This window comes from Microtus ochrogaster, unplaced genomic scaffold (assembly GCF_000317375.1).
Source record: "Microtus ochrogaster isolate Prairie Vole_2 unplaced genomic scaffold, MicOch1.0 UNK8, whole genome shotgun sequence".
In the NCBI taxonomy this organism is placed as follows: Eukaryota; Metazoa; Chordata; class Mammalia; order Rodentia; family Cricetidae; genus Microtus; species Microtus ochrogaster.
The window spans coordinates 4,603,306-4,615,616 of record NW_004949106.1 but is presented as its reverse complement, the minus strand read 5'-3'; the positions used below and the strand labels follow the sequence as shown (position 1 = coordinate 4,615,616).

Sequence of the window (12,311 nt, the reverse complement as noted above, 5' to 3'; positions counted from 1 at the left end):
TTTCTTTCTTTAGTTTTTTTGAGACAGGGTTTCTCTGTAGCTCTGGGCCTGTCCTGGAACTAGCTCTTATAGCCCAGAGACAGCTGGCCTTGAACTCACAGAGATCCGCCTGCCTCTGCCTCCCAAGTGCTGGGATTAAAGGCGTGCGCCACCACTGCCCAACGAAATCTTAACATAATCAACTTACTATGTCTACTGTATGCTCTGACTTTCCCCTTAATATGAGTACGGTTGTTTATGGTATACATTCCTATAAGTCCAACACTCAGAAGGATGAGGCAGGAGAGTCACAAATTTGAGGCCAGCTGTCTCTGTCTGTCTGTCTGTCTGTCTGTCTGTCTGTCTGTCTCACTCTCTGGTGTGTGTTTGTACATGTGTGTGACATTGATGGCAGTAGTGTTCCTGTTATATTTGAGACAGGGTCTTATTGTATAGCTCAAGCTGGCCTGCTTCATTTAGAGAACCCGCCCCTTGAGAGGAGATCAGATATTTGACCAAATTTCTCAACTTTCACCAGTGCCCCTCCCCTGCCCTGGTGATATCCGACTATTCTGCCTTCAGCAAGAATTCCTTGGTGGTTGGCTTGTCACTGTGGCTTCCACTTTCTTGGTCATTGTCATCCCATTTCTGCACAGACCCAGCTGGCCCGGATATCATGGCATTCTTGCCATTGCCTCTCAAGTGTGGGGATTATTAGAATGTACCACCATGCCTGGAGGAATATATTTATGCACAATGAATACACACACACACACATATACATACATACATACATACACATACACTCAGAGATATGAGGTAAGGGAGGGAGGATGACCTGGCACACTTAGTATGTAGTTTCAGTAGTAATATATTACTACTTAGGCATCCTACCTTTATCCAGGCTTCTGCTGTATTGTAGGGTGGACGCTTGGCTACTGGACTTAGCAATAGTAGGACCATGGAATGCTATCGTTCAATCGTTTTCCCCCCAGAGAATAGCCTCAGTTCCTGTTTCAGCCCCTCTTCTCCTTTTCTTTGGCGATGAGACTGTCATCAGCCTGACACTGACCAGGCAGAGTAAGGCTGACTAGCCACACGCCCTAGGATTCACCTGCCACCACTTTCCCAGCCTTGGCAGTGCACCTGTGTGCACTGGCCTGACCGAGTGACGTAACTCCCCAGCTCCCTTAATCCCAATCTCTTGCTGATCATGGTGCTCACTCAACACAAATGTGAGTTATTATAATGGATTTCATCCTCGGACTCACAAGTCCCAGATTAACAGGGGTAGAGATCACAGCCAAGTGTCTAGACAGCAGATCTCTGTGACTGTTTCCCCTACGTTCTGCACACAGGACACAGAATGTGGCAGACTTCTCCTGGGACAGGGCAGTAATCTACACTCCCGGCTACCCTAGGACTGCGGGTCCACAAAACAGGGCCTCGCCATGAGTAGAAACACACTGTCTACTAGGTAAGACACGACCCTCCAAGAATAGAACATGTGCGTCTAACCAGGCACTTGCTTGTGCTCAGTTATTTGTGGCTGAAAAGATGAATGGATTGCCTTAAAATTACCTCCTCCCTTCCCTCCTTCCCTTCCTCTGCATCCCCCTCAACCGCCCAAACATTGTCTTCCTATGTAGCCAGGTCACAATTCACTGTCTCAGCCGCCCCGTCAAGTGCTAGGAATCGAGGCATTTACCGCCACAACACCAGGCTTATAAACGAATTTAAATATTTTAAGGAACTCCAAGGGAGCAAGAGAAGACCCCTGCAATCTTCATTTTAAAAACGTAATTCATTGTGCGGTAAAAGACTCATCTGAAAACAATTACCAAAGAATTCATAGAGAGCCTGCGCCGCCTCCCCGGCAAAATGCTCATCTGAACTAAGACTCAAGAGAATACAGGCTTTATCGCACAAGGAAGGCCAAGCACTGCCCTGGAACACAGGGCCATTCATTATAATAAACACGTCGGCAGCAGCGACCAGAGGGAGGTTTTTAAATAGGCGCTCGCTCTCTGTAGATCCATTCCGGGAAGACCCGGAGGTGACACTTTCAACCAGAGCCCGCCCTGGCAGCCGAACGGTTTCCTGTTGCAAGGCTTCATCCGACACACATCTCACATATGTTCTGATGAATGGCAAAGACGTCAACGTCAACATACAAACGACAGAGGAGGCGGTGGTTTTCATCCTTCATTCATTTGCCAGAGTGTGAGAGAGGAGATCACAAGGATTAAAACAGTGGCTCATTTCCTGACCTGCAGAGTCTCAGCTGTCTTCCTCCGCTCTATTCTTCGCTTCAGGCGTGGAACAGTCACACTAAGCAAGCACTGTGTTGCTGTTTACAATAGTTAAATACATGGTGTGTACTCCGGGGACCACCACACTGCTACAGCAGCGTAGTGCTGACCTCCCCAGAGGAGGTCAGTGGTGTGGGAGCTCCTTCTGTCTGTGTGTTACTTTTATTGGTTAGTGAATAAAGAAACTGCCTTGGTCTGTTGATAGGACAGAACTTAGGTAGGCGGGGAAAACTGGACTGAATGCTGGGAGAAGGAAGGTGGAGAGAGAGAGAGAGACACCATGGAGCCCTTGCCAGAGTCAGACATGCCAAAACTTTGCTGGTAAGCCACTGCCACATGGTGATACACAGATTAATGGAGATGGGTTACATTAAGATGTAAGGGTTAGCCAATAAAAAGCTAGAGCTAATGGGCCAAGCAGTGATTTAATTAATACAGTTTCTGTGTGGTTATTTTGGTTCTGGGCGGCCAGGATGAACAAGCGGCCTCCTCCTTGCAACAGGTCAGACCCAAGAATACAGATCCAAGTACTTGTAGATCGTTCAGAAATCCACCGACCACCATTTCCATGAATGAGTTTTTCAATCGAAACGTTGACTCTTGATTGTAGTGCTGTCCTCTATCCAGGCCTCCGGAGTCAAACCGAAGTACAGTTATTCCCAAACTGCAGGCTGCGGTGGGGTAATCTCACGGGAGAGTCACGGCAGTGCATCTGACTGGCAGTGGGCTGGACACTCCTGCCGCCTTCAGGAGTAGCTAGACCATTGCTCGTCTAAACAACCCTGGACGCAGGAACTGTTGGCTTTCGTTTTGCTCTCTCACTGCACTCAGGCTGAGTGTTTCAGAGGTTTGATTAGACACAGCTTTACTCTCGTAGGTCTGTACCTTTTTATGTTACAATATTAAAGGCAAGGAAGTTGATAGGCCAGTGTTACACTGGCATAACAGATTGTGAAGTCACTTCCCTCCTCACACAACGGTCACTCCGGGGATCTGATCGATGTCGCTTTCCCTCGTGACAGCACCAATGGCAACAATCTCGTGCTCCTGGCCACCATCTGATTCTGAGCAGTAGGCTGGGCGTGCAGACACGCCCACTGGAAATGTCTGACTAATGAGCAAAAGGAAAGGACCGGCTGAATCAGAGGCGCGGGCACTATCAAAGACAGCGCACGGTGAGGATGGACAATTCCAAAATGTCATCTAGAGGGACTACCTCCTGAAGTGGGGGGGTTGAACCTGGCCCCTGTCTATTTCCAAATTAGCAACAATATATAAAAGCATGCATGCATGCGTGCACACACACACACACGTCATAGGAGTTACATTTTCTTCTAGACTTTCATTGTTTATTTATTTATTCATTTATTTATTTAGTTGTTGTTCTTGGAGACAGAGTTCCTCTGTGTAACAGCTGTCTTGGAACTCACTCTGTAGACCAGACTGGCCTCAAACTCACAGAGATCTGCCTGCCTCTGCTTTCCAAGTGCTGGGATTAAAGGTGTGTGCCACCACAACCTGGCTATCATCTTAAGTTTTACTAATGACAAAAACTGCAAAGATTCCCATATGTCAAAGCCTGTGACTCTTCCTAAACCATCAACCTAATTTTGAGAACGCTAGATTTTTAAAGCTGACCTGCCAAGAGAAAAAAAGTCAGAAAATTGCAAAAGCAATGACTACCCTTCACCTGAGGGCTCGATGAAGAAGTTGGCTCCCAGAGCGGCCATATTTTACCAAACAGGAGATTCTCACTCAGCACTCGGTGAGAAATTTAAACTCAGACCTCTGAGGAAAGCGCCCATAACTGACCCATCACACACGGTGACCTCTGAGGAAAGAAAGTGCCCATATATGACCCCATCACACACCATGACTTCTGAGGAAAGCGCCCATATATAACCTCACACACGGTGACCTCTGAGGAAGGTGCCCATATATGACCCATCACACATGGTGACCTCTGAGGAAGGTGCCCATACATGACCCTATCACACACCATGACCTCTGAGGAAAGCGCCCATACCCGACCCTGTCACACACTCTCCTCGGGTGACAGGCAAGTAGAATGCTTATGATCTCGCTGGGCTCCTTCCCCCTTTACACACTGAATGCATGGAAACCCACCTGAGATACAGTACCACCATTTCCTACTGCCCACGTGTAAAACCCTTCACGACAGAACACTGTAGGTCACCGTGTTCCCTCGAAGAGTTATTGTACATGGGACAGCTATGTCGTAAGTGTTTTTCCACTGATAGGTATCGCAGATGCGGCCGTGGCGGCCTTTACCGCATTTCCTTTCCTGAAACACACTGTCGTGTTTCCTTTTCATTGTTCCTCGTGACCCTGACAGGGCTGTCCAGGCAAAAATAGGACTCTTAATGGGCTCCAGGAGGAAGCTAGTCATGGGGGGACTCACCATCACAGCCGGGTTCTTCACAGTAATGCAGGGGGTTGTGGCTCGCAGGGCTCCGCTAATGCCATGGTAGTACTTGAAACAGATTTTGATCTCCGCTGCAAAGCAATGGGAGAGAAACAGATGAATCTACATATCTCTCTCAGGCAATTCTCTCTGAACACAATTCCTTCTTTGCTGACCAGTTCCTGATGAGTTTTGCTTATTTGGCTTTTCTCTGTTGCCTTACGTTTCACAGGGTCTTTATCATCATCATCATCATCATCATCATCATCATCATCATCATCATCATCATCATCATTATTATTTGGTTATTTTGAGACAGGGTTTCTCTGTGGCTTTGGAGCCTGTCCTGGAACTAACTCTTGTAGATCAGGCTGGCCTCGAACTCACAGAGATCTGCCTGCCTCTGCCTCCCGAGTGCTGGGATGAAAGGCGTGCGCCACCACCGCCCGGCTCACAGGGTCTTAATATGCCACCTAAGCTAGTCTGAACCTCACTCAGTAACAGCACAGGATGGCCTTGAACTTTGAGTCTTTTTACCTCAGCCTCTCAAGAGCTAGGGTTACAGACCTGTGCACCAAGCCCAGGTTTGTCTGCTTTGTGGAAACTTCCTATGAGCATCACTAATGTATGGGGCAAACAATATACTGAATATACTTTGTAGAGCGGAAAGAGAAGAACGTGACCAGCGGCTTTTGCCATGTGCCAGGCAGTGCCATGGCTCACTGTTGTCATCTAACCCCCGACTCCAGCCTGCTCTGGGTGACGGGCGAACTGTTGAGATTTCCTGTAAGCCATCCGTGTCTGGATTTCTAATAAGCTAAAGACAAAAAAAAAACATAATGTATTTCTTAAGATGAAAGAAAACCCTTGAATATTATATTTTCTAGGTCAGAGGCTGACAGTATCAGAAGTTTTAGAAGCTATCTAAATGGCTTAATCACTTTTCCCCCAAGACTCCGTGCCATTAGCTCCAAAGAGCTACGTAAGATCGCATTAATGCTGAGAAGCTCTCTTAAGATGGTCCAAGTCAGACACGGGCTCAAGAAGGACACCCTTGACTTCTAAGCTTGGAGATAAACACTCCATTTGTTTGATGCCTTGTCTTAACCTCTATGGACTGGAGCATCTTGGGAGTTGCATCTTTCTGACTTTTCTGAAGTCACGATGCTTTGTCTAGACGTAACGTGGACTATTCTCTCAGCCCTTAAGCACACCGGAGGGCTTCAGTTCCACCGTCCTGGGTTTACACAAGGGAAAAGGAATGATGAACAGGCGGAAACCCACTCTGCCTTCTCTTAGCCCACATCAAGATCCAAGCCCATTTCTATTAAACAGCAGAATGAGGTCTGCAGACACTTCCCAAGACAAGTGTCTACTAGGTGGCATATTATAAGTGTTATATTTACCATCTGAGACAGCCTCAGGGCATTATGGAGCGCTAACAGAAAAGATGCTCAGAACAGGCTTTCGATTCTCCTCAGACCAGATAGTGTTGTGGTAGAGATCATGCCCCCAGGCTCCAGGTAAGCATCAAGGTCTTCAGCATTCAGGCGCCAACAGGAAAGTGATTTTACCTCTTCCCTGGCATTTAGTTGGCAATACTGTTCACCTAACCAATTTCTTAAACCGTGGGATCCTTTTAAGGAAGGAACCGTGTTGGAAGTAAAACCAGCTTTGGCTGTGTTTCCCCCTATGTTCTTATATTTTCTCCACTTTCCATATAACGCCCTCAGATCAGCACCCCAGGCCCAGAGACTTCCCCATGTTCCTGTCACGTGATGAGTTCAGCACTGAACCTGAAAACGGAGGAAAGAAACTTCTCTTAAGGGCAGGCTGCATGCCTGGCAGTGGATGGCCGACAGAAACAGCATGGACAGTGTCTTTGGAGGTTCCTTGTCTCACAACGTCATGCCTGGGCTTTCTGCTGTTTTTGTTTGTTAAAATACATTTTATTTTTATTTCATTCACATATTTTTTTTCTTTCTTTCCTAGCATATACATTATGGCTTCCAGTTAGTGTTTTTATGGGATGCCTGAATGTGAAAATGAGTGTTTCTATGTTTTTTTCCCTTCCCCCCCCTCCCCTGAGACAGGGTTTCTCTGTGTAACAGCTCTAGATGTCCTGGAACTAGCTTTGTATACCTGGCTGGTCTCAAACTCACAGAGATCCGCCTGCCTCTGCCTCCCGAGTGCTGGGATTAAGGGAATGCACCACCACCGCCTGATTCTATGTCTGCTTCTTACACATTTTCTTGGGCTCTTTTCCTTCTCTTTGTTTGTTCTGTCCTATTCTGATGCGTTAGTTTTTGCTTTATCCTATAATAGTATATAAATTGTATATTTTGGTATTATTTCATGGAAGCTTGTTGGTTTTCTAACGAGAGACAGAAAGGGGGTGGGTCTGGATAGATAAAGAGTAGAAGAAGGGGAAACCAAAATCAGGATCTATTATAGGGGAAAAATCTATTTTCAATCAAAGGAAAAATAAATGAAGGTGGGAAGGAACGGTGTCTTGGTTATGACTTTCTTCATTTTGTTATGTAAAATTTCACAGTTACGATGTTGGAACGTGGAATTTGGACCACCCTGAATCTGGGTGGCAGGGCCACGGTCCACCACACTGGCCTCCAGAATAAACTATCTTTTATCCCTTTGGGGGTCACAGCTGTACTTCTTGTGTTGACAAGGCTTCAACAGACAATACAACGAGAACATCGGACTGTGAAGCAGGACACAGCTTGCTCGGAAGAAGCAGGACCAGAGGGAACTGCCGAGCATTGCCACGCTAGAGAGGACACAGGAAGATACTACCCGATACCTTTAATACTGACGAAGGCCAGAGACGCTAATCTTCCAAAATAACTTTTGATGCTACAGATGTTTTAGAAACCTCACTAAAGACGTTTGCATCAAGTTCCCATCTGTTCAAATGGCACTTGATATTTTGCTTTGATAAGTCCCGTTATTTCGCATATTCATAGACTCTCTTGCAATAAATCCTTTACATGTAGAAATTTTTATTCTTGGAGCTCAGTGTTAATAAAAAAAAAATCTCAAAAGCCCATGCTTTCTCATTTGCTAAAGAAAGAAAATTTCTGAAGATACTCGAATTAACCTGGACTGACTGGTAAACTAGCAGATCACCAATCCTATTTTATTCACCTGTTTTCTTACCGTTCCATAAAATACCCTGAGAATCCCCGTATCTTCAGGAATATTAGTAGTGAATATAAGCACACACACCCTGTCACACTTTACTAAAAACCAACAGGTGCAGTATCTCGAATAAACTATGTACTATATTAGCATCTGTATTCACAAATACATCAGGGGATGGATTGGATAATGGTTGATTCTCTGCATCCAATTTCTGATTGTTAGCATTTGACTTGAAGGAGGCACAGACTACCTTACCCGTCCTGCATTGACCTACACACAAAAGGTAACCATCTGCAGGTAAGAAATGAGGAATATTCAAAACAAACAAAATTCCTAAGTCAGTCAAAACATTGAACTATCCTTTCTGATTCCTAAAATCAATGAAATTACCATTAATTGCCCAGTATTAAATGTTCAATCTCTGATGAGCATTTTCTAAAGCAAAATATTTTCTAAAATGGGGCTTCATGATAGAAACATATGAATAAGAGCCAAACCGTTAAAAATAACATTCAAATATGACTCTATACATTCAACACACATGCATATTACTCAATTTTAAGATTATCAAGCTTGTCAATTACTTACGCTCCATGAAGTAGGGTCCAGGCTCAATTCTCCAGACAATTTGTCCTTTTTGGGTTCCAGTGACGCCCCTGTTTTTAGAATCCCAGAAGTTGGCTGGAGAATTCTCATCTGGCCAAAAACAAAACAAAACAAAACAAAGAAACACTTTTAGGTTAATTACAACCCATTGTCTCTTTCAAAGATCAGCACACATTCTAAAATAAGTAGAAAGACGGTAATAAAGAGGGCAGACACCAGTGACCGCTGTTTCTAATAGCTACCTCCTAGCCCATCTGAGTTTCTGCTTTTGCATCTATTGGGGGGAAACTGAAGGTATAACAGGAAAGTCGATGGCTCCTTCGGGTCTGGCCAGGGTATTGCCAAAAGATAATTTTGCTGGGAGCAAAGGGTTAAGTTACTGCTGCTTCAGTGCTGAGCTGGTTTGCAAGAAGGGGCTGGAGTAAAATTCATCTCCAGAACCTTTCTCAAAGGTAGGAAGCGAGCTGAGTTGGGAGAATAAAACAGAACTCATGGTGGACGAATGAAGGAGCCAGGGATAGCAGCTGAGCCAGGCAGCAGCAGAGCTGGGGGAACCGTGTTAAGAAGGTCTATGAAGTCATCATGTCTTCCAGGACAAAGGTGGCAACAGGAACAGGCAATGTCTCCACTGTGGTGTGGAAGAAAGATAGAAACAACGGTGTCCCAGAGGACAGCATTTCCCAGGCTTTCCTCACACCACCCAGAAGGGATAACGCTTGCCTCACCTCCTGAAGTAAAAGGTAAAAGCCAACGTGTTTACGCTTAGGAGATGCTCTGATTGCCTCTGCCTCTGCCCTGCCATGATGAGAGCCAAAAGGAGGAACAGATACATTGTTTACAGTATACTGGCTTGAAACTTTTGGTTGGAAAAGATACAGTGGCATCGGCTTTTCAAGTCACATGGGGCAAAACAGGTAGGATAGAGTACAACCTCCGATAAAGATGGGGAGACGGAGAAATGATTCAGAACACAAAGGCATGGTCCTACGTGGGGAAACAGCCCTCTTCTCAACTGGAAAGAAGCAGAAAATGGGCCAGGCTTGGGGGCTCAGGAAGATCGCTATCAGTGTTCATGGCAGGCTGAGGTTCAGGGTTCTAGAAGCCACAGCTCTCTGAGCAGGCTGGTCTTTCCATGTCATTCACGGTTATCACACGATAAGGCAATGATTCCTTAGTATGGAAGGCCAAGCAAGACCGCAGTTCCTAAGCATTGAAAAGCATGTCCCATTTGTGACGTCACCTGCTCTCCTGGACTGGCTACCAGACAACCCACTCCATCAGTATGTTTGCCTAGAAGGCCCTCAGGCAACCACTACACACTGGATTTCAAAGGTTTGTACGGTACCTGGGGCTTACTGTCTGCTGTCTGGTCACTGAACTTCTTGGCCAACTTCCAATTGTGTTCAAGGCAACAGTTGCGCCTGCTCCAAAAGACTCGCCCCCTCCCAGTCTTCTGCAGCTAAACAAAGCGGCATGTGGCCAGTAAGATTTAAGTGAGACTTTACTGGGTTGAGGGGACTTCAGATAAGATTGTTCTGGTTTAAAGTGGGTGGGGATGGGCTCAGCATCTTTTTGCTTGTTTTTTTTTTTTCTTGCAATTTTCTTTGCTGAGAGTCACAAATTAAGGGGGCAGAGCAAGGAATACGAGAAGCAGCTGTGATAGTCTGTAGGGTTCTGAAACCATCTGGACTTAGGCTCCCTGCTACCTGGGAAGAAGTGAGTTTCTTATGGCTAAGACACTGTAGTCATATCTGTTCACTGCGGACGAACGTTATTCCTGATGGGTACGTACACCGTAAGACCCACTAGGGACTTAGGCTCATCTTTACTGGCATGTCCAAGACTCATGATACCTGGTATTAATGCTCTAGGTTACACAGGGTAGTTCCTTCGCTTACTTTTTGCACAATCAGAGCTGCCTAGATGGGGAAAGGAATTCTCAAACTTTTACAAACAAATTCACCTTAACTCTTATCTACTTGGAAAACATAGAAGGGCAAGGAGTAGCAAGTGTCTGCCGGCTCAAAAAGCTTCTTTACAATAAGTAGCTAGGAGCTGAGAGTGGAGGCATGTGCCTATAACCCCCGTACTTGGGAGGCTGAGGCAGGAGGATTATTATTAATTATCAGGTTAGCCTTGCTATAGCACAGTCCTGTCTCGGAAGAACAGCAACAACCAAAACGACCAGAGAGGGGCAACAGCGCACATGAGTGAGTTCCTAAAAATAATTTGGCCATTACCCTTGACCCCAGGAAGGCACAGCTCAGGATTTCTCTGACTATAACACGCCCATGAGGAAGTTGTGCTTCTGTAAGGGCATCTGCCCTTCTGGTCCCACTGAGATCTTTCTTCTCAAACAATCAGTGAAAGTCAACTAAGTACGTACTGCAACACACAACATCAGCAAAGCAGACCAGACATCAGTGGAATGAGGAGAAACATTCTAAGGGCTCTCCAGGACCAGGAGACTCTCGGGGGTGCTACATAATCCTTTACCTATTCTTGGAAGAGGCAGGGACAGAGACCCAGTGTGGGCAGCTCTTGACCCAGTCACATGCATCGTGAGGTGGAAATATCAGTCTCAGGAGGAGGAGGAGGAGGAGAGGCATGGTAGACTACAGGCATGCCACGTACGTCCCAGACTATAAGAAATCATTATCTCTGACTCTAATGGTTCATACTCCATACAGAAAACTCCATTGGGTAGCTAACAAATACATGAAGATGCATATCATCTGTATCACAGAAGGGAATAAACACTAAAAGTACGTGGAGAGCTCATCTCACCCTAGTCAGAATGACCATCCCCAGAAAAGCAGATGCTGGTGAGGATGTGGGGAGAAGGGTGTTGATGGGAATGTAAACAATCCCAAGCAGCAAAGAAATCAGAAGGGAGGGTTCCTAAAAGCAGAAGTACCAAATGATCTAGCCATACTACTTCTGAACATATATACTCACAAGAACCAGGGTTAGCGTACACTAAATATACCCACGCGCTCGTGTTCACCGAAGCACCATAGACAAGTTCTGGCACTGGCCTAGGTGCCCGTCAACAGATGACTGAATAAAAAATGTGGTGGAGATACACAGTGGAGCTTTGTTAAGTAGCAATGAACGAAATCATGTTGTGTACCGGCAATCATCTTGCCGAGCAAGTAAGGCATGGTCGCAAAGAACAGCCTTGTGTGTTTTGTCGTACATGGAATGTGGTGGTGGTGGGGAGGGAGGAAACAAGGAAATAAAGGATACTGTTAGGGATGTGGAGGAAAGATGGGTCCCTTAAATCCCAATGCTTAACAAGTGCATGAGTGTTCAGGCTGAAAAGAATACAGACATCACATGTATGATGGGATACAGGTAGAGAGAATACAGACATCACATGTATGATGAGATGCAGGATAGAGAGAATACAGACATCACATGTATGATGACATATAGGGTAGAGAAAATACAGACATCACATGTATGATGACATATAGGGGAGAGATAATACAGACATCACATGTATGATGAGATACAGGATAGAGAGAATACAGACATCACATGTATGATGACATATAGGGGAGAGATAATACAGACATCACATGTATGATGAGATGCAGGATAGAGATAATACAGACATCACATATATGATGAGATACAGGGTAGAGAGGATACAGACATCACATGTATGATTACATACAGGGTAGAGAGAATACAGACATCACATGTATGATTACATACAGGGTAGAGAGAATACAGACATCACATGTATGATGACATATAGGGTAGAGAGGATACAGACATCACATGTATGATGACATATAGGGTAGAGAGATACAGACATCACA

At 45.4% G+C, this 12,311-nt stretch overlaps 1 protein-coding gene across 4 annotated transcripts in view; it reads right to left on the bottom strand.

The window, feature by feature from the left end:
• Hecw2 (HECT, C2 and WW domain containing E3 ubiquitin protein ligase 2) overlaps nt 1-12,311 on the bottom strand; it is a 302,139-nt gene that overhangs the window by 108,953 nt on the left and 180,875 nt on the right. For all 4 annotated transcript variants that reach the window (XM_026788844.1, XM_005366360.2, XM_026788845.1 and 1 more), the window contains 2 exons: nt 8,464-8,571; nt 4,714-4,808 (listed from right to left, as the gene is read on the bottom strand). In XM_026788844.1, coding sequence (XP_026644645.1) covers nt 4,714-4,808; nt 8,464-8,571 — 203 coding nt within the window. The remainder of the gene's footprint in view (nt 1-4,713; nt 4,809-8,463; nt 8,572-12,311) is intronic.